At 41.2% G+C, this 23,083-nt stretch overlaps 1 protein-coding gene across 1 annotated transcript in view; it reads left to right on the top strand.

Moving 5' to 3' along the window:
* The window catches only part of ABCA13 (ATP binding cassette subfamily A member 13), a 210,761-nt gene that overhangs the window by 23,176 nt on the left and 164,502 nt on the right, over window positions 1-23,083 (top strand). Inside the window, exons 6-10 of the mRNA XM_075142413.1 lie at window positions 95-258; window positions 3,507-3,622; window positions 10,798-10,931; window positions 12,721-12,885; window positions 14,431-14,630. Of these exons, the coding sequence (XP_074998514.1) occupies window positions 95-258; window positions 3,507-3,622; window positions 10,798-10,931; window positions 12,721-12,885; window positions 14,431-14,630 (779 nt within the window). The remainder of the gene's footprint in view (window positions 1-94; window positions 259-3,506; window positions 3,623-10,797; window positions 10,932-12,720; window positions 12,886-14,430; window positions 14,631-23,083) is intronic.

The following is a 23,083-nucleotide window of genomic DNA, read 5'->3' as shown; positions in this document are numbered from 1 at the left end:
TAAAATTCAAGAGAGCAGGGGAAGTAAAAGGCACCTGCTATTTTTTTCCTGTTAATGGAAGTGTTGCATGTAAATGTGTTTTCTTCGCATAAAGATGGATTTGAATGAAGCAGAGGAAATGATTTCTAGAGCAGAAAACCTGTACAAGCAACCATATTTCTGGAATCTTCTGCATTCACTCCCTCACCTTGAATCAAACAACTTTTATACAGAAGATGGTTTAGCTGCTATAGCACAGTTTCTGAAAGTTATTCAAAAGTAAGTACTTTTACATGCTTGAAGGTGTTCTGTTTTAATATTTTTACCTGCAATTCTGGTTCTTCTTACTGGCTATTTAATAAAATAAGCATCTTTATCAGTGTGAAGAGGCTGAAATTTTCTTCTGTTTACCAGATTCTGCTCTTATAGAGGTGTGGTAGGAGTTTTCACCCATTCTGATTCCCTCATAACTATATTTTTCATCTCTGTCCAGCTCAGCAGAGATTCCCCAGGAGTGTCCAAGAAGTAGCTTCATCTTAGCAATGGTTGAAATCAGCTCATCACATAATATGGCTTTGAACTTTGTAATATGCTTTGGGACTCTTTAAAAGACAGAATATTTACAGATAAATATAAGAAAATCATAGTTTGGATTCTAATCAACTTAATATGTATGTAGCACTTGGTCAATATTGGGAAAATTACTCTATTTTGTTTCTCAAGCCTCTTGCTATCGAAATAGCTTTGGCTGTTCTCTTGCAAGAAATGAAGCAGTAAGAAAAAACCCACAGAGACTGTATTCTGAATATGAAAGTTTTCTGCCTCAGGTAAAGGACAGCTGGATTTAGAGGAAGACATGGTATCAAAAGCACAGAATAAGTATCTACAGGAATTTTCAGTAAAATAAGGGAATTGTTAAGAAGTAGTAAAAAATGTATTTGCCAGAGTAGGTAGGTGGTTGTAATAGGTTTATAGGTAATTGTCATTGTAGCCAATTACCACATTTATAAGGCTAGAGGAGGCCACGAAATCTGGCTGCCTGTGCAAGACTGGCCATGAGCTTCACCAGCCTTGCTCCATAGGAAGGCAGGGGCCCAAAGACTTTGAATAGGAAACTACTGTGCTGATTCTGTCACCCTTTAGCATCCCACTGTCTTTTTCCTGATAAAAAAAGATATGAAGGATATGATGGCATAATTTTTTTTGAAACTGGGAAATAAGTCTCTTTTGATTACAATATGTGGATTGCAACTGTGTTGGGGCTTGATTTTTCTTTTTTTTTCCCCCTTTATGCCCGAGTCATTTGTAGCCTTATTCCAGCTTGTTCTCTGAACTGTTAACATGCAAAGCTAAATTAGCTGTGCTTGTAGTGCTTACAGCCCAAAAGCAGAAGTCTTTTCTGAAAAGTTTTAAACTTTTCAGAAACTTTCAGAGTCTGAGTGTTCCTGAGGTAAGACAGGAACTTGATTGTAAGTTTATGGTTATTATTTTCTTCTTCAGCAGCAATAAGCAAAGCTAGCAGTAACCACTGGCTGCTGTGCTGGGTGAAATTATTAATCTGTTAATATAACCTCAGCAGCGATTTCTCTACCCTGAGCCTATAGCATGGACAGAGCGAGAAAGGGACAAAAGTGGAGGGTGTTCATGGTTATGGTGTTTGTCTTCCCACATAACTGTTACGCACGCTGAGACCCTGCTTCCCAAGAAGTGGCTGGGCTTCTGCCTGTTGATGGAAAGTAGTGAATAAATTACTTGCTTTGCTTTGCTTGCAGGCAGAACTTTTGCTTCACCTATGTTGTGGTTTAACCCCAGCCGGCAGCTAAGCCCCACACAGCCGCTCGCTCACTCCCTCCTGCTGGGATGGGGGAGAGAATCAGAGGAGTAAAAGTGAGAAAATTCTTGGGTTGAGATAAAATCAGTTTAATAGGGAAAGCAAAAGCTGCGCGCACAAGCAAGCAAAACAAGAAATTCATTCACTGCTTCCCATGGGCAGGCAGGTGTTCAGCCATCTCCAGGAAAGCAGGGCTCCATCATGCGTAACGGTTACTTGGGAAGACAAACGCCATCACTCTCAACGTCCCCCCATTCCTTCTTCTTCCCCCAGCTTTATATGCTGAACACATGACGTCCTATGGTATGGAATATCCCTTTGGTTGGTTGGGGTCAGCTGTCCCAGCTGTGTCCCCTCCCAACCTCTTGTGCTCCCCCAGCCTCCTCGCTGGTGGGGTGGGGTGAGAAGCAGAAAAGGCCTTGGCTCTGTGTAAGCACTGCTCAGCAGTGACTAAAACATCCCTGTGTTATCAACACTGTTTTCAGCACAAATCCAAAACATATCCCCATACTAGTTACTATGAAGAAAACTAACTCTATCCCAGCCAAAACCAGCACAACCTATTAAACTGTCTTTATTTTGATCCATGAGTCTTCTCGCCTTCTCTATTTTCTTCCTGTCCTGTGGGAGAAGGGAGTGAATGAGCAGCTGTATAGGTGCTTGGCTGCCAGCTGGGGTCAACCCACAAGTGATTAATAAGAGGAGACTCGCATGTTTACCTTTGGGTTTTGTTTTTTATAAGACTTTGGTGCCCTTCAATGACCAAATTTGCCATAATTAATGCAATTTGGAAAGCAAACCACAAACCCCAATGTTTGCTTCTTGACTAGCTTCATATTACTAACATACATTTCTAGAGGTCCTAGCTCAGGCAGAATTTAGTCAGCGGAAAGGATCCTAAATTTACAACTTCTCCCACTTCCTGGGCTGTACATCTTTGCTGTATCTCTCAGAGGTACTTAACAGAAACTTTTCACATGTACTTGGTGAAGTTAAATAGTGTTGGGTTTTTGGTTTGTTTTTTTTTCCTCCTCTTGCATATGTTGGAACCTGCTCATCCACTCTAACAAAACTAGATTCTTGTTTTCATAATAACAAAGGAATACTCTATAGGAAATAACTGGTAAATTGATGTAAACTTTAAGTATTAAATTACAGCTACATTAACAAAGAAGTTTGTTTCACAGCTAAAGTGACTGAGCCTGGGACTTGTAAGAAATTCAATAGATATTCTTTTATCAATGCATTCTCTAATGTGCTTTGTTTAATTTGTTGTGAGAACAAGTGTTCTGTTGCTTTAAAAGTTCTTTTTCTCTCTACAGATTAGGTGGAAGTAAAATATAAGTATTCTGTCCTGACTTGTGTGGGGATAACTTAGAGAACTCTTGTAGTGGTTTTGCTCTCATTTTTGCTTCACTTCTAACTCTTTTTCTCTCATTCTTTTTTTTTTTTTTTAAGAGGACATTGGTCCTCTTAGGAGACATTTCCGTAATGAAAATTGAGTGAAACTCTAACTGTAAAATCTCAACTTGTGTTTTTTTTTATGAAAAGTCTAATTTGACAAAACATCAGTTTTTCAACAATAAAAAAAGTATTTTAATATTAAATTGTTTGAACTTCATCTTTTTCCACCAAGCCCTTTCAGTTTTTCTGGGTGTATAGAGAGCTTGATTTTTGTTTTATTTTTCACTTTCAGTACCTTAGCATCATTGAAGGATTTAACTATGATGCCGTTGGGCAAAAGTTTCTATGAAGTGGTGAAAACAGCACTGAATTTAACGGCTACATCAGTACAAGAGAGGAGCTTAGAAGGTAAGGAATTTGCTTCAGATTTTTGTTGAAGTACCTTGTAAGCATGCTGGGAGTATGCAATAGCAGTAACTCTCTGAGCTTCTGATAAATTTCTAATGTAAGAGGTCTAAGAATTGAACTATATTGCTGCAGTGCTAACCCATTTCTTTATTGATCTGGTTTTTAAATACTAATAACTAAATTTCATCAGACTCTGGCAACTATTGGATAAACAAAGCACATTGGTCTAATATATTGTGATTGAAATGGACTTTCAGTGGTGAATTTTGGAGACACACTAAATCACTGTGTCCTGGTATCGGCTGAGATAGAGCTGATTTTCTTCCTAGTAGTTGGTATAGTGCTGTGTTTTGGATTTAGTATGAGAATAATGTTGATGACACACTGATGTTCTAGTTGTTGCTAAGCAGTCAAGAGCTTTTCAGCTTCCCATGCTCTGCCAGGTGCACTAGAAGCTGGGAGGGAGCATAGCAGGGACAGCCGACCCAACGGGGTATTCTATACCATATGATGTCATGCTCGGTATATAAGCTGGGGGATGTTGGTCAGGGAGCAGTGACTGCTCCTTGGGAACTGTCTGGGCATCGGTCATTGAGTGGTGAGCAATTGTGTTGTGCATCACTTATTTTGTGTATTCTATCATCATCATCATCATTATTATTATTTTCCCTTCCTTTTCTGTTCTATTAAACTGTCTTTATCTCAATCCATGAGATTTTTTTTTGTTTTTTTTTTTGTTTCAATTCTCTCCCCCATCCCACTGGGGGTCGGGCAGGGAGTGAGTGAGCGAGTGGCTGTGTGGTGTTTGGCTGCCTGCCAGGTTAAACCACAACAGTCCTTTTTTGGCGCCCAATGTGGGGCACGAAGGGTTGAGATAATGACAGATCTGACCAAAGCAAATTTGTTAAGGTGTTAAGGCAAATTTGTTACAAGCGTTCATTATATTGGTTTAATAGTCGCTGGTCACAATGTTGATTTATTGGCTCTCAAAGTTGTGGGGCTGGCTCTCAGTGTGGTGTTATGTAATACCTACTTGCAGTATATGTTCCCTGTTGTGCTGTTTATCGCCGCTTGGAGCTGGGTCAAGGTTATAATTTTGCTGCACTGTGTAACACTGTTTTATGATATGATAAAATTGTTTGTTGTGATAAAATTGTTCTAGTCTGGTATTTGTACTCAGTATTGCCATCATTTCCATATCTCAGGAGCCACCTCTCGGAAACTATTAATAATTACACACTTTACCTTTTCTCCTCAGAGACGCAATCTATGGGGGAGACATGGGGGGACATTTTCCCCCACTCCTTCACCTTCCCTTTCTCCTTCAGGCTATTTACAACAGTTCTTGAGAATTTTGAATGTCATTGGGATGTTCAAACAAGCATGTTCCTACTGCCATGTCTTCTGAATGTGGTTTAGGTCCTGTTTAGGGTTAAACAAATACTTAGGAATACTGTCCAGAGATCAACCCTGGCGACAGGCATTGCAGCTACTCCAACCTCAGCGACAGGCACTGCAGCTACTCCAACCCCGGCGACAGGCACTGCAGCTGAACCAGAGAACCAACCCATGCTGGTATCAGTCACCCCTTACACAAGAAGAAATACACAAGAAAATCAGCTCATTTAGTAAGGGATGAAGATGAACCAGGGCCATCACGAGAACAGGAGGAGGAAGAGGTAGAAGCCATAAATGAGATGGTAACCACCTGATCCCTGTCCCTAGGTGAGCTGCGAGATACGCGAAAAGATTTCAGTCATCATCCAGGCAAGCACATTGTCACCTGGCTGCTCCAATGCTGGGATAACGGGGCCAGTAGCCTGGGATTAGAGGGTAGGGAAGCCAAGCAGCTGGGATCCCTTTCTAGGGAAGGGGCCATTGACAAAGCAATTGGACAAGGGGCACAAGACCTCAGCATCTGGAGGCAACTCCTGTCAGGCATGAAGGAAAGGCATCCCTTCAAGGAAGATGTTATATGTCACCCAGGCAAGTGCACCACCATGGAGAGAGGTATCCAGTACCTGAGGGAATTAGCTGCTGGAGGTGATTTATGATGACCTGAACAACAAGCAGTTATCCGAAGATCCAGGTGGAGTCAAATGCATGTGACCCATGTGGCGTAAGTCTGTACAGAGCGCACCATCGTCGCATGCAAACTCATTGGCAGTAATGACCTGGAACGATGAAGAAGAAACAGTGGATGAATTGGCTGGCCAACTCCGGCAATATGAAGAAAGTCTCTCTTCCTCCCTATGGGCCTGTATCTCTGCTGTGGAGAAACTGTCCGAAAAACTGTTCCAGGAGTTCCAGCAATTCAAAGAGGATATGTCCTACTCCCCACCTGTACGGACCAGTATATCAGCCATTATGAGTAAGCGTCCCTCCGCTCAAGAGAGAATATACCGTGGACACACGCCCCGGGGTACTCTGTGGTTTCACCTGTGTGACCACGGAGAGGACATGAGGAAGTGGGATGGAAAATCTACCTCAACCATAGAGGCACGGATATGTGAGTTGCAAGGAAAAACAATCACAAAAGGGGGTTCTTCCAGGAAAACTGCTGCTCCAGTTTGCAGTGAGCAATTCCCCAGACAGTGTAGAAGGGCTGATTTTACTTCTGATCTTAATAAATGGACTTTTGATTCCACTTATAAGAAGTGAGTAGCAAATACTATGACCAGAATTAAAGAGGCCCTGCCTCCAGCCAGGTGGAGGAAAGGGACAACCAGGTTTACTGGACTGTGTGGATTCGATGGCCTGGCACATCACACCCACAGGAGTATAAGGCTCTCGTAGACACTGGTGCACAGTGTACCCTGATGCCATCAAGCTATAAAGGGGCAGAACCCATCTGTATTTCTGGAGTGACAGGGGGATCCCAAGAGTTAACTGTATTGGAGGCCAAAGTGAGCCTAACCAGGAATGAGTGGCAGAAGCACCCCATTGTGACTGGCCCAGAGGCTCCGTGCATCCTTGGCATAGACTACCTCAGGAGAGGGTATTTCAAGGACCCAAAAGGGTACCGGTGGGCTTTTGGTATAGCTGCCCTGGAGACAGAGGAAACTAAACAGCTGTCTGCCTTGCCTGGTCTCTCGGAGGACTCTTCTGTTGTGGGGTTGCTGAGGGTTGAGGAAAAACAGGTGCCTGTCGCTACCACAACAGTGCACCAGTGGCAATATCGCACCAACCAAGATTCCCTGATTCCCATCCATGAGCTGATTCGTCGACTGGAGAGCCAAGGAGTGATCAGCAAGACTCGCTCACCCTTTAACAGTCCCATATGGCCAGTGCAAAAGTCCAATAGAGAGCGGAGACTAACAGTAGACTACCGTGGCCTGAACGAAGTCACGCCACCACTGAGTGCTGCCGTGCCGGACATGCTAGAACTTCAGTACGAACTGGAGTCAAAGGCAGCCAAGTGGTACGCCACCATTGATATCGCCAATGCGTTTTTCTCAATTCCTTTGGCAGCAGAGTGCAGGCCACAGTTTGCTTTCACTTGGAGGGGCGTCCAGTACACCTGGAACCGACTGCCCCAGGGGTGGAAACACAGCCCTGCCATTTGCCATGGACCAATCCACACTGCACTGGAACAGGGTGAGGCTCCAGAACACCTGCAATACATTGATGACATCATCATGTGAGGCAACACAGCAGAAGTTGTTTCTGAGAAAGGGAAGAAAATAATTCAAATCCTTCTGAAGGTTGTTTTTTCCATAAAACAAAGTAGGGTCAAGGGACCTGCACAGGAGATCCAGTTTTTAGGAATAAAATGGCAAGATGGATGTCGTCAGATGCCAATGAATGTGATCAATAAAATAACAGCTATGTCTCCACCAACTAGCAAAAAGGAAACACAAGCTTTCTTAGGCATTGTGGGGTTTTGGAGAATGCATATTCCAAATTACAGTCAGATCGTAAGGCCTCTCTACCAAGTGACCAGGAAGAAGAACGACTTCAAATGGGGCCCTGAGCAACAACAAGCCTTTGAACAAATTAAACAGGAGATAGTTCAGGCAGTAACCCTTGGGCCAGTCCGGGCAGGACAAGATGTAAGAAATGTGCTCTACACCGCAGCCGGGGAGAATGGCCCCACCTGGAGCCTCTGGCAGAAAGCACCAGGGGAGACTCGAGGTCTACCCTTAGGGTTTTGGAGTTGGGGATACAGAGGATCCGAGGCCCGCTACACTCCAACTGAGAAGGAGATATTGGCAGCGTATGAAGGGGTTCCAGCTGCTTCGGAAGTGGTTGGTACTGAAGCACAGCTCCTCCCGGCACCCCGACTGCCAGTGCTGGGCTGGATGTTCAAAGGGAGGGTCCCCTCTTACACACCATGCAACTGATGTTACTTAGCAACCAGTGCTAAGTGGATTGCACTGATCACACAACGGGCTCAAACAGGAAACCCCAGTCACTCAGGAATCTTGTAATTGATTATGGACTGGCCAGAAGGCAAAGATTTTGGAATATTCCCAGAGGAGGAGGTGACACGTGCTGAGAGGCCCCATTGTCTAATAAACTACTAGAAGATGAGAAGCAATATGCCCTGTTCACTGATGGGTTCTGTCATCTTGTGGGAAAGCATTGGAGGTGGAAGGCTGCTGTATGGAGTCCTATACGACAAGTCGCAGAAACTGCTGAAGGAGAAGGTGAATCGAGCCAGTTTGCAGAGGTGAAAGCCATCCAGCTGGCTTTGGATATTGCTGAATGAGAAAAACGGCCAGTACTTTATCTTTATACTGACTCATGGATGGTGGCAAATGCCCTGTGAGGGTGGTTGCAGCAGTGGAAGCAGAACAACTGGCAGCGCAGAGGTAAACCCGTCTGGGCTGCCATGTTGTGGCAAGATATTGCTGCCCGGGTAGAGAACCTAATTGTAAAAGTACGTCACGTAGATGCTCACGTATCCAAGAGTCAGGCCACTGAAGAACATCAAAACAACCAGCAGGTGGACCAGGCTGCTAAGATTGAAGTGGCTCAGGTGGATCTGGACTGGCAACATAAGGGTGAATTATTTATACCTCGGTGGGCCCATGACACCTCAGGCCATCAAGGAAGAGATGCAACATATAGATGGGCTCGTGATGGAGGAGTGGACTTGACCATGGATGCTATTGCACAGGTTATCCATGAATGTGAAACATGCGCTGCAATCAAGCCAGCCAAGTGAATAAAGCCTCTGTGGTATGGAGGATGATGGTTTAAATATAAATATGGGGAGGCCTGGCAGATTGATTATATCACATTTCCACAAACCCGCCGTGGCAAGCACTATGTGCTCACCATGGTGGAAGCAACCACCGGATGGCTGGAAACATATCCAGTGCCCCATGCCACCGCCCGGAAAACTATCCTGGGCCTTGAAAAGCAAGTTTTATGGTGACATGACACCCCAGAAAGAATTGAGTCAGACAACGGGACTAATTTCTGAAACAACCTCATAGACACCTGGGCCAAAGAGCATGGCATTGAGTGGGTATATCACATCCCCTATCATGCACCAGTCTTCAGGAAAATCAATGGATTATCGTTCCTCCAGGAACGATACAATGGACTGCTAAAGACAACACTGAGAGCAATGGGTGCTGGGACATTCAAGCATTGGGACACACATTTAGCAAAGGCCACCTGGTTAGTCAACACTAGGGGATCTGTCAATCGAGCTGGCCCTGCCCAATCCAAACCCTTACGTACTGTGGAGGGGGATAAAGTCCCTGTAGTGCACATGAAGAATATGCTGGGGAAGACAGTCTGGGTTACCCCTGCCTCAAGCAAAGGAAAACCCATTTGTGGGACTGCTTTTGCTCAAGGGCTTGGGTGTACTTGGTGGGTAATGCAAAAGGATGGGGAAGACCGATGTGTACCTCAAGGGGATTTGATTTTGGGTGAAAATAGCCAATGAACTGAATTGTATGATATTAATTGCTATATAAAACTGTATCTCATCACTTCTGTGGTTGCTATATGTCATATCAACAGTATTGCAGTAAGAATTACCCAGATTACTGAAGAATGGACTTTGATGAAACAGAGCAAAGTGCAACAATGATAGAACCGTACAAGTGCAGCGATAATGGAACCAGAACTGGCTTCAGCATGCAACAATCCAACACCACACACCATCTCTCCTGCCCTGAAAGACTGTTACAACAGATGGAGCCCAAAGTCATGGACTAAATAAACTCAATGGACATTTTAGAGGGATGGCCCATAGACTAAGGGAATGATATCTGCATGTATATGTCAAAAGACAGGAAAAGTTGTGGTGATTAATTGGAATGTATGGGAAAATGCGACACCTGGGCATGATGTAGATGGTATAGAATAAGGGGTGGATACCAAGTGAGGCAGCATCCGCGGCCTCCCCGCCAGGACACACTGCAAAGGATAATTTCTTCCATTTGATAGAAGGATAGCCTCTTGTTTTGGACATCCATGTTAAGCATTATGGCTGATTTACTTTAAGCTTCTTTCTTCTTTTATCATAAAATTCTGGTCTCAGCTGAAGGGCTACGTTTCCCCATCTGCTCTTGAGTATGGGAGATGAGTTTAACTGGAGAAGATAGGCTGGCCCCAGGACAATTCCTCAAGAAAAGGTCAGGAATCAGTTTCATTGGCAAACTGTCTGGTGGCACACAGGTAGATTTAGGTGCAGCTGTCTACTCTGCATAGAAGGTCAGGCTAAGAATTATATGTGGTCTAAATCCCACTTCAGCTGTCAAAACCAAGACTGAAGTGGTACAAAGGTGATATGCTGGAGCCCTTGCATAGAGGGTGAGCTTGAATTCACTGGGTCTTCTGGTATTCTCATGGTGCTCTCCCTCTCAGCTGTGATTCATATCTAGCCCATACACACACATTTGCATGACTACGGGCAGAATTAGACACACAGTTCAGAATGGCACCCTGCTGGGTCTGCTGGCAATCACTGTGCAGGAGTGTCTCACCATTATCATATCAGCAGTCGGAATACCACCAGATTAACTGACCTTACCATACTACTAATGCAATCATGGATTTTATCCTAGTGAAATTGGTGTTCAGGTGCACACTTTTTTTTTTTTTTTCCAAAAAGCAGGAAACATGGTACTTGGATCTCATCAAGTATGAATCATCAAGAAACAACATGAACAAAAAGCAGGAATGATGTAAACAGAAGGGTTTTTTTCTTTCAGGTTTTCAGTATAATCTTTCTCTTGGGGATGTTTTGTGGAATCCACATGCTGTGAGAGCAGAACTTGAATCCAGGTTTGGTTTTGATGATCTTCATGTTGAGAAGCTGCTAAGTTACACAGCACAATTAACAAAGGTAAACCACTTGAAAATTTCAGTGTCCCTCCAGTTCATCTTTATTTTTATTTGTACCCTGAAGGGATTTTTCATGCCTTCCAGAAGCTATAGTCATATCTTAGATTTGTGAAACTAGCTAATTTAGCTATAAGACTGCTAAATATCCTGGCTTCATTCCCATCAAAAAAATGTATTTAGCTTCAGCTGGGATTTCTGCACATGAAGATGCTGATAGGTCTAGTTGTGTACATTAATGATTTTGCTTCTCTGAAGTCAGCGCTGGGTATGGCAAACTCCTGAGTTTACTATCCAATCCTGTAGAGCATTCTGGGGTTTACTCCACTAAGCTTTTAAACTAGTTCCTAGATTTGAAGCTGCCTGGATTAATTTGGTAGGTAGCATTTTTCATCTGGTTTGCTGGACAAAGAATGCCTGTCTCTTTTGTGTGTAAATTAAGAAACATCAAGAGCCCTTTCTTCTCAGTTGTACAGTCTGAATGAATATACTTGATTGATGAGTTGTCTCAGTGGGGCTATTCAAATATACTGACGATGTGTCAAATTTTGAAGAAAATCTCTTCTCAGAGAGGGCTTTCTAACTTTTCTTGTAGACCAAAGTGATCTGTTGTGATGGTCTGGTTTGAACTGCAGAAAACTTGAAACATCTTTTGAATTTCTACTAAAGACCACAGTTTTTGAATAGAACATGCTGATATTTATATGAAATCTGTTTGCTCTTTGCCAGGTACAGCCTAGAGTTGTACTCCAGAAAAGCTCATTATAAAAATTGCTGATTTACACAAAGGGGTAAATTATAAAAAATATTGACTTTTGAATAGCCTTGTAATGAAATATCAGTGATGGCCAGTTTGAGCAACTGAACTGAATTTGACTGCAACCCATTAGCTATAGTTGGCTGCGTAATCCCAGGCAACTCACTTGCTAGCTATTTATAGATTAACCTAATATCTTGATATTGCGTGCTTGTGTTAGGGCATTGAAGACCCTTAAAAAGTATGAAGAGAAATATGGAAGCCTGGACAATGTCTGCTCTGAGCACTTCAATTCTGTATATAATGCCCCAACTCGTTTGGTGTCAAAACACCTGCAAAACTTTTAATAAATTTTCTAGTCACAGTTGAAAGGAGTTAGGATGTAAAGTATCTCAGAAAGACATTGATAGGGAGAATTAAAATGTGCTAAATTATTTTTGTATACTTTAATAAAATTTATATGGTTTGGAATAATATATCTTTCAAACAGAATTTAGAAGGCAGGCTATGAGGAAAAAAATCTGGCCTCTTGGCCACACTGCTGAAACCCGCCAACTTCAATTTTAAACTAGTCTGCTGCATGTAATCATTGGTTGAGAGATACCATTGTACTGAATACTTTTTACATCAGTGATTTTTATACTTGTGAAGTTGCTTCGATACAGTTATTCTAGTGCAAAATTCTATTGTAGGTGTACTATATCATTGTCAAGTTAGTTCAGCATCTGCCTGCAAATGACTGTAGAAATAGCAACACTGGTGTAGCTACATGGTGAAAATTCATTGCATACACAAGTACCATCATTCTGCTTGGCGTATGCGAACCCTAATGGGGCCACTGGTATTTTATACAACACTCTGCATGTGGAGTACTTTGAAGTACATGCCCCAGAATATGAGGCTGGATTAAATAGGCTTTGTTCTCACTGAAGGAGGCTATGTGATATTCTTTTTTCACCAGATAAGTAAGTTGATAGCAGAGATAACACTCAGCAGCTCTCTTGAGATACTCATCAATTTCTTATGTCCCTGCCAGATTCCCACAAGAGAGACACTGGAGCGGTTTGTGTGCTCTGCTCTGTCCAGTGTGCCAGAAGATGAAGCAAACAAAGAGAATAATGAAGAGGGCTGTATTTCTACACGGCATGAGGCGAAACTGTATCTTGTTCATGCTGTCAGCGAGCTCAAACTCTATGCAAAGGTACACTTCAATAAATTAGTAGATTAAATTCCTAATTTTTGCATGTAGGCTGTAAACAGTAACTCAGTTAAGAGATCTGAGTTAGCTATTAACTGTTATTGTCATGAACTTTTTTCATCTTGCTAATAAGACAAAGTAATCCTTATAAAGATTCGTTACAGTGGAAGTATAATCTATCACCATGTGTCCACTTAATCAGATTTTCTCATTAACTCAAATACAGATTTGAAATCTAATAGGGAATGTAGTGAAATATACTGCACTGCAGAGGCCTGACAGAAGGAAGACCCATTTACTGTCCCATCTGAGCCTGAATTTTGGGCAAAACTGAAAGCAGACTACAGGCCTCCACTGATATAGTACATAATTCATTTATTTTTAATTCCCCTCCACTATCTGGCATATAGTAGCTGAAGCATATTGAAGGGGATGAGAGTAAATCTCCAGTATAACATCTTAAAATTCTGCTCTGGCAGAACAGCTTGGCATGCAGTCTCTATGATGACATATGTGTAGTTGCGTGGAGAAAAGGATAAACCATTCAGATGTTTTCTAAGGAAAACACTTATCTAGCTGCCTTAACGCTGGTGTTCATTTTTTTCTGAAAAAAAAAAAACCTGAAATATGGGTTTTTTTGCCATTAAAAAATATCAGCTGTGTATCAAGCTGCTCTGGAGATGTTTACAATATCATCTAAAGAAAGCATGTAGAGCTTATCGTATATTTTCTCAAAAATGTAGCCTTTGATTTCTCTCTTGATAAAGGTTTCACTGATGTATGATGACTTGAAGTAATAATTTAACGTGATTACCAAAACTAATGCACTAATTCCTGTTGTAGCTGTAGGAAAATCCGGTAATAATTTCAGCCATGATTTTAAAGCTCTTCACAAGAGCTGACATCCTTATGATGGCAACTTGAAGTATTGTAAGCTGCTGACCACTGGGAATTCCCTGGTTGAACAGGACATCTCTTCTAGTAAAAATCTCTTACAATCACTTGGAATTAAAAAAAGTAATGGTGGAGGAAAGGAGAGCAGTCAATAGGTTTGGCCAGGCCTCGACAGGCCTTGTTCTAGGGTACACAATGGGAGCATGCAGGCTCCTTCTCCATCTCTTTGTGTAATGGGACCCTAAAAGCATCGAGGCTGCTGCCTTCCATCGTGTTGTTAGTGTAGGCAGAAGTCCTGAAAGGGAAAGCAAGCCCGAGTAATTGACTGTGGAGGTCTGCTTTTGGTTGGTTTCAGTCTCAGGCCATCTTTTTACCATTCCTGGTCTTTGGGCAAGGACAGCACAGCATAGGATGTTAGTTCTCTGTACGATGTAGCATGTTATATTGCCAACTTGCAGGTGAGTACAAACTGTATTGAAAATCAACCTTTGTAAGGCCAGTCATTTCAGAGTCTAGACACATAGTTAGGGAGAAAGTTTACTGTCATTGTTAATTGGGGGTTTTTTTAAAGACATGCGAATTCTGTGTTTTGTCTAAATAAGACAGCTTTGATTCTCTAACAAGGTGTGTTCTGTTTTGCATTCAATCTGCTAGGTATTTGAGCAATGGTTCAGCAGCAGCCTCTCTCAGAAACTCCTTCTGGAACTTGGAAGAATCATAGCTGATTTAATGTCTCAGTTTCTAGATGACAGGGAAGCCAGGAAATTTTTTTCAGAGATAAATACCCTGATCCAGCAATGGGATGAGAAATCAGATGCCTACTTTTCAGAAGGATATACTGCATCTCATGATCTGTAAGTTATCTTTCTGCAACTTGTCTTAGAAAGTTCACATCAACTTGAATATTTATCTTCACATTACATTTAATTGATTTCTTATTTTTGTTTTGTGTTTCTATTTTTTATTCTATAATTCAGAATCTCATATACAGTCAAATAATTGTGCTGATGCATACACATTCTGAAAAAGAAACAAAATCTGTGATTCAGAGTATACCTACTTACAGGTTCAGTAGAGGACCTGAGTACGTGATCAGGACTCACAGGAATCAGCACCTGTGTGTAATTAAGCATTTTGAAGTAGGACCTGAATTCTTTATCTTGTTCTCCAAACAAAGTCTAATTCCCACAAGTAGTTGCTGTGACTCAGTAAAGCTTCTCATGTATGTATCCTATAGGATCAATCTACTCATGTACAGCAAGTCCAGTGCGTCTTAAATGTTTTGGATTTTTGTTGTAGTAGTCGTACTCATGTTAGTTTGTGCAGGAGATCTTGGAACAGGAGCCTACTATGGAGAACAGAATTACAATGTAATGCTATGTGTTTATGTATATGTAGTTTCCAATCTTATCTAGGGCACTCTGAGACTAAGAGTTCTTTTAATGTTTTTGAACTTTCAAGTTCCCCGTTTGGCTTATCACTTAATGCAAATGTAAACAGTTTATATGAAGATATTGCTATAAGTTCTGTACTTATTTAGAATGATTTGTTTTGTTGAAGTAGTCCAAATCTTCCTGTATAGTAAAGTTATTCTTTTAGCAGTTGGTCACTAATCTAGTAGAAATCTATTGTGTTGCAACTTTGGAAATGCCTTCAATTCCCATTTCAGGACAAGTGCAACTACAAACTTGTAAAGATTGACTGTGCTTTAATTTCAGGTATTCGGATTCACATCGTATGTTTTAAAATAAAATCAAGACAATTGTTCTGGGTGATTTATGCAAAATAAAGTGGTTTAAAAGCTCCATTTCCCTATCTATTTAAAAAAAAAAAGGACTTGTTATGAATGATCTGGAAGGTTCTACACAGAACTTAAAAGTTGTAGATACAGGGAGTTAATGTTTGTCAGAGTTGGCAGAGCCTCATGAAAAGTCTATGACAGAGCACAGGAACTGATACTTCTTTCTAACTGCGCATTGGATGACTTGCATCGCTTCTGGGAGTTATAATGTTGGCCTCAATTTGGCATTGCTTGTAAGAGCTCTACTTGTTCATATCAAAAACTGTCCTTCATTGGAGGAGGTATGATCCATGCTATACAAATCAACATCTGAGGATAAGTCTGAAAGATACGAAGTGCTCTAATGCAACACACCCCCAAGGGGGAAGTGATCAGGCAATGTCTTTGGTTCTGGATTTGTTGTTGTTTTAATTAACTTATAAAATGGACACAGGCCTCTTTCCATTTCCAAACAAATCTGTTTGAACAGGGACACACACAAAAAAAATGTTTCCTAAGTAAATGAACTGATGTGGGATTATAAACAGGTGTATAACTCCTGTGCTTAACCTAACAGTCGCTGGTGGAATAGCAGCCGCTACCTCCTTTTCCCACCTTTGAGTGTTCAGCAGCATTTTTATTTTAGTACAGTAAGTACTAAACTTGATAGAAAATGATCTCTTTCATGGGAAACTTCTCCATTTTTTTTTTTTTTTTGCTGCAAAGCGGAGGAAAGGAGATGATTTTGTGTGTAAACCTTCCCTAACATTAATGGTTTTGGCCTTCAGGTAAATTAGTCTGAAAAGAAGTAGACTTGTCCATGAAAACAAGTTGTACTTCTTACCTGGGAGACTGATCAGTGAATGCTGAGAGTCAGAGGGGTTCTTTTGTTTTGTTTTGTTATTGCTGTTGTTTCCTTAGTTTGCCAAGGTTTTTGTAAAATCCATTATCTACTATTAAGAGAGAAATTGCAGTCAAATTGTTCAATAATTTAGTACTACGTTTTGGAATTTGGTTTTTTTTTTTAATAAAAGGAAACTGCTATACTGCTGCTGTTCTAAGAAACTACACAGTAGATGATATAGTGACTGCACAACAAAAAAAATCTCATAATTTTTCATCAACTTTACCTTTTTGTTTGTAGTAAACAATGTTTCTGTGCTCTACCTCTTTTGATTGCAGAATCCTGCATCTGGAGAGAATGCAGTCTGTACTTCAGGATGTACCTCAGGGGCCTGTTACAAAGAGATTGCTTTTGTTAGATGGAGCTATAAGGAACGTAATAGCACAGTATTTATACTTCACTGAAGGTAAAGCTGCATGGTGGTTACTCGCTACTAGCACTCAAATGACTTTCACAGAATAACGTGGGAAATGGATAACATTCTACCTCTAGGAAGGCATTTGGGCTCTGCAGTACATGTCACACTTAGATATTTACAGCAGCTTTTGAATTCCTAAAATTTTGTTTCCCTTTGTGTTCTGTCATCACTATATAATACCTGTTTTCACTTCTCATATCAGGAATAAACAATTTCCTTAGGCATCTTATATGATTTGTATGGTGCTGTGGCTGTTGTATAAAGGTCTAACTCAAGAAAAAGAGCTTGGTTAATAAAAATTAAAATTATCAATGTCTGAGAAGTTTATGATACCATCAGTCATGTATGTCTGAACAAGAAGTCTTGATTTTAGATTTAGATGCAGCTTGACTTTTCTGGCTGGTCATTGCAAGTGAAGCAAAACGCTGAGCTGGACACATGGATTTTCTGATCTCTTTAAGTAAGGATCTGATTGAGGGCTGTGAAGCACAGAGACAGGTTGCTTCTTTCTCTGGGAGCTTTGTCTTTTGCACACAAAGCTAGGCTGATGGTGAAGGAAGTGGAAGATGCCATTCCCAGAAGAGAGGCAATAGTATTGAAGAACTCAGGGCAAGTAGAGGTGTATTTTACAAGAAGTTGGGGAACTGGATCTATTTTCAGCAGTTTGACTGAATAAGATGAACTAGCTCCCATGAAGTTCTTGTAAATACGTCTGTTCAGCAATTGTGACTTTTAGATTTGGAACACATTTATAGTATTATATGGTGTGCTAGGACTCAGATTGTGTGATGCTCAGCACTGTGATATCCAAGAGTTGGTCGGAAATATAATTGTATTATAAAGTCCACACAGATCTGAATTTAAAAAAAAGAAAAAAAAGAAAGAAAAGGGGCAAGGTACCTTTCTGTGAAACCTTTTAGTGGAGACCTGCAATACTATAATGTGGGTATATATAGGAAGAACACTTGTATTACCCAGTTGTAATTAGATATGTGAAAAATACTTTGGTCCTTTTGGGGACATTGATAATCTTAAATTCCTTGATATTTGCATATGATTTACAGTAAAGAATAAACAATATATTAAAAGTACAAATTTTGTCGAAGATGCCACTGAAATTGTGCGATCTTGTCCTTGATTTCTAGCTCAGATGTCTTCAGATTACAAATCAAAACCTTTTGTTTGAAGATCACTGTTGGAAATTAACACAGACTCTGACACAAGTTTTGTGTATTTTTCTGTGCATCATTACTAGGAGTAAAAGTTGTGCAGGTCACATTACAGCATCAGTGATAATAGCGAAGCCCACACACGTATGCTTCTTGCCTTTAATGGCTTTATAGCTGATTACTATGGGAATTTAGCAAGTAGTTCTCTTGTTGATACACAAAAAAAGAGATATAATCCAACATACCCTTTAACTGTATCAGCTAACTGAACTAAACTGTAAAATCTGTTTTAGCCTCTAAAAATGAACAAGGACTGAGTGCATAGCAGGGAGCAGATCTCATGAGAAAACAAGTACTCTTTCAACATAATTTTTCAAAGGCGCACTTTCAGGACATTTAATATTAAATTTGCTGATTGCTTATCTTCTGGGTTGATAAGGTCATTGGACGAAAAAATGTAATTTTTGTCTTGTGGGTTTTGTTTTATAGCACATGGCCGCATGGAATCAGTACTGTTAGTCATATTACCGAATCCTGATTTACTTGTGCATGTAAACCTGCAAGACACCTCTGAAACTTCAGGATAGTTTCTGTAGTCTCCTTTTTAGGATGGGTTGATTTGAAGCATGCTACACAATTTTGCCTGTATACTGTATATCAGTATACCTTCCTTCATGATGGTGGAGTTACACTGATTTACTACAGCTGGGCATCTGCCCTCTCAGCTTATGTGGCAAAATGCTCATCTCCATCCACACAAAGGAGTATAGAGGAACAGTGGCAAGTGGGAGAACCCAAATGGTACCCTGTCCTGATCCTCCAAGGCTGGGTCACCTTACAGACTGAGGGAATTACTGCCTAGGGGTATGGGACTTATTATGGGAAGCAGGGAAAGAGCGTTTTGGGATTGCACAAGGCTTAGTATGGGAGGTTTGGAAGAGGAACCAAAGGCGGGGAGAGGAAGTGATCTAGGTAGTTTGGGGAGGAACAAGTATGGGAAAATAGAAATAAGGTGATGAAAGGGGTTGCTCGCATATAAACAGGTTGCTTAGTCAATACGCTTGCCTGGCCATGCCCTGAACCTGACCATTGCAGTCTGTCCTGTCTTCTCACTAAACTCCGTTTCTAACTCTTTTCCTGGGTGAGGACTCTCTATTCTGTGTGCAAGTGTGTCTATGGGGGTCTGTGTGCAGCAACTGAGGTCAGACCATGGGACATATAGGGGCCCATAACAACTGGAAGGACTGGAGTGAGTGACATCAAGTGCCAGCAAATGGAGCGAGACCTGTGTGTCTGTGGTGCCAGAAACCAGTGTGAGTGAGGGTGGGCATATCAGCGTGTGATCACTAGTGAATATCAGGCTGGGATAGCTGAAGGGTGGGTAAGGTGGCCTGGGAGCTGGGGAGGTGTACACTTCTCTGACGGTGAGAAGGCATCAGCTATCGGAGGAACCAGGAGGCCCAGGCCAACACCAGAGAGACCATGGGGTCTGGGGGTTGCCCGAGACACCTGTTTATGTACCTCCTACGTGTGAAGCAGCTGGGGAGAGCTGAGGGACCAGGACCAGCTGCTAGTTGGACTAGTGTCCAAGAGCAGTTATTGCAGGATCCACTCTGTGTGTGAGCAAGCACATCTGTACCAGAAGCTGGAGCAGGGCTGCAGCCTCGAGAGCTCTATGCCCAGCTGCCAGCAACTGGGGAGGGAGACTGGGATCCAGGAGCAGACTGGGTGCCCTCAGGGGGGGATCCACACTGTGTGTGTATATATATATATATATGTATGTATTCTCTCTAACAGATCTTCATCCTGACCAACCAGGGAGGGTAACAGGATGAGGCCGTTGGTGCTGTTTGTGTGTGTGCGAGTGCTGTGTGTGCTGGTCTGTGTGGCTGGCCGTGTACATTTACTGTGTACGTGTTGGCTTGTGTACCTACCTGCCCAGCCTTGCCCCCAGTTGGACCTGGGGGCATGGACCTACGGCAGCCTCACTTTGGTAGGGCTACTGGATTTGGCAACTCCCTAACATGACCTGGTAACATTTCTGTGGTTGTCTTTTATTTGAGAAGGGCGAGATTAGTTTTGCTTGGGAGCTTAAGGAATTAGGCCACCTTTCCATATTTCAGAAGAATTTGCTGGCTAAATCAACAGTTTCATATGGATAGAGTCCAAGTTTATTTACAGCATTCATAGCTAGAAACTTACACAGGACCTCATTGTCCTTTCTTGAAAAATCATGAAAACTCACTGAAGTCATTGGAGCTACCCTGATATAACTGTGAAAGGGGATAGGGTCATGCTTTACTGGTGTAAGAAGATTGGTCTCTTCTTTCTGCCTTGTCTTGATGAGCCTTTTTCAGTGGTGGTGCAGGAGGGGAGCAGTCTTTGCTCCTCAGAAGTACAGACTGTGACTGTGTACATATTTTGTGCAAAATGATGGAGTGCTTTGGGCAGGGATGTCATCTAAACCTTTATGGTCTGTAACTGCTGTATTTTTAAGCCATATGATGCACAGTTTTCTTTCCCAGAAGGATGCTTCCTACTGTACTGTCCCTGAATTACTCTGTAGGTTAAATATTTTCTTTATGGCGTGTGTGGGGGAAATGTCTTACAGAAGCTTTACGTAGTCTGGAAAAACTGATTCCCTTTGCCAGAAGAGATGGATTCATTCATCTAGACATCAGAAAGCTCTTTGTGGAGCTAAAACAGGTATGTTGTTATTTAATATTTGCATATTATTTTGCATAAAGCTGCAGAGACTTACTTTGCAGATAAAAAGTACTTGCTAAGTAGAGTATTTCACTTTTTATTCAGCAGCATTTTGGTCCAACTTTATTTTGTACTTTTTTGTCTTTTGACATTTCATTGTGAGAATTAATATGGAGTGCGAATTAAATCTGTTCCTTCACCCTGAGTTCATTTTTAAACTGACAGTATATTCATTAAATTTTAGATGTTGATGAGCAATGCTTCCTATATATGCAATGACGTGCTTACAATGTTTGAGAAGACCCTGAGACTTCCACAGGGCTCAGATGACATTGACATTTTAGCAATATACACGTGCCCTGGCAATGGCTCAGAGGTGACCTTCAAGCTAAGTAACCAGGTCCAGTCGCTGAAGGAATCTGTAAGTATTTCTGAATTCTTTTCATGTTTAAAGCTTGCAGTGCCTTACTTATATTACTATTACAAAATTAAATAAATTAGCAGGGGCTGTAGCTTACTACTTAGTGTTTGCTATTAATAAGTGGATGGGTAACTGATTATTTAAACTGATTAAAATATGCTTGGGGGCAAGGCACAAGTGGTCCTGCAGAGTCTCTTGAGTGGATGTGACATTTTAGACATTCTAAGTAGTTGTGGCTTCCAGAAAAAATTGAGAAGGTTTGAAAGACTGCTCATTTAATCCATTTTATGTTGGATTTCAATATCATCAATATTACAAATATAAGAATCAGGGCCAAAGTCTCAGGTGAGTTTCTCTTCTACTGGTTTCAAATATTGCTTTCTTTACTATGAAAGGTCCTGCTTCTGCAGAAAGTAACTCGGGGACGATGGAGCCTGACAGATTCAATAATGGATGATTATTTGGGATGGCAAGAAATAGAAGAGCAGCTAACCAAAAATTATGCTTATTACTGTGAAATTAATCAATTGCTGAGCACAAAGGCACCATCTGAGGAGGATGTCCATTTCAGCTCTTGTCAGGAACAGCTGCTCTTCTCACTGTATGTATCTTGTATACCTTTTAATACTTAAAGATCCTGACTGGTACCAGCCTGGAGTAAGATATTATAAGCAGTAACTGAATAGATAAAAACATTAAAACCCTGCTTTTTGCTTTTGATTACCACCCAGTGTTAACAATTTCCTATAAGCCCAAACAGGAAGGTAGAGGATGATTTTTTTTTAAATTAATAGTAGTATTGGGGGTAGGGGTGGAAATAGGCTGAGGATAGGCAGGTATCTAGGATTCTGAAAGCCTGTTCTCGCTTTTTATCTTCTCACATCCAAGCATTTTCTGCTATTTCTCAGCCTGCTTCCTGGTACATATCTCTCTGGTACTGTGCTGCTCAGGATGCTTGGAAACTTGGATCTAAAAGACTCCTGGGAGATGCAGGAAAACATTAAAGAGGGTAGTTAGAAGTGCACTAGGAGGAGTATGGCAGCCTCAAGTTGCTTTCTGAACACATCGAGTGGTCACCATACCTCTATTTTGGCAGAAAATCCATTCATCTTTTTATTAAGTTGATTATCATCTGCAATGACTCAGTAATTCTACTGATTAAGCTTTAATAGCATTAAATCAGAGTATATTAGAGACAAATCCCTATATCAATACTGTGCTTTAAAATAGGATAGAATTTTATTATTCTTGCATGGCAATGTAGAGCATGAGCATAATGCATTTAATATGAAGTTGCATTTATACTGAACATTTGTCCTCGGTCACAAACTTAAACGTGCAGAAGGCAACTATCTACATTACTTATGCGTATGAGAAACTTGACAGAAGAGTTTGCTATTAAAGCAGTAAAACTATTAGCTCTAAGCATTCAAGAATTTGTCAGAAATTCCAGAAGCTGCATTGGCAGCAGGGATTAAATCCACAGATATTAATAACATCTTAGACATTAGAAAATTTAGGTCATTTTTCCTGTCCCTTTTGCTGTTGGTCAATGGTTGATTGCCTTACCTCCTTCCATGTTTCCAAATGACTATGAAATCAACAGGAGGACTAGTTGTACACTTCATTTTTTGAGCGTCAAAAACACTGATAGAGCTAAAAGCGCCCTGGGAATAGAGGCTTGTGTTTAAGTAACATTGAAGAGCATGAAAAGCTCAGGGTTATTTTTATGCGAGGTGTTTTGTTATTTTCTTTGATAGTTTTTTTTCAGGGACAAAGCAATGATTTTTTTTAATGCAAACCTGTTCGGGTCAAATGTATTTCAGGACAAGAGGAAGCATTTCTCAATAATTGTTTTCAATTTCAAAATGCTACTTTTTGAACCAGAGAATTTTATTGGGGGTTTCGT

Source organism: Calonectris borealis, chromosome 2, assembly GCF_964195595.1.
Source record: "Calonectris borealis chromosome 2, bCalBor7.hap1.2, whole genome shotgun sequence".
NCBI lineage: Eukaryota > Metazoa > Chordata > Aves > Procellariiformes > Procellariidae > Calonectris > Calonectris borealis.
This window is presented reverse-complemented; position numbering and strand designations above follow the sequence as displayed.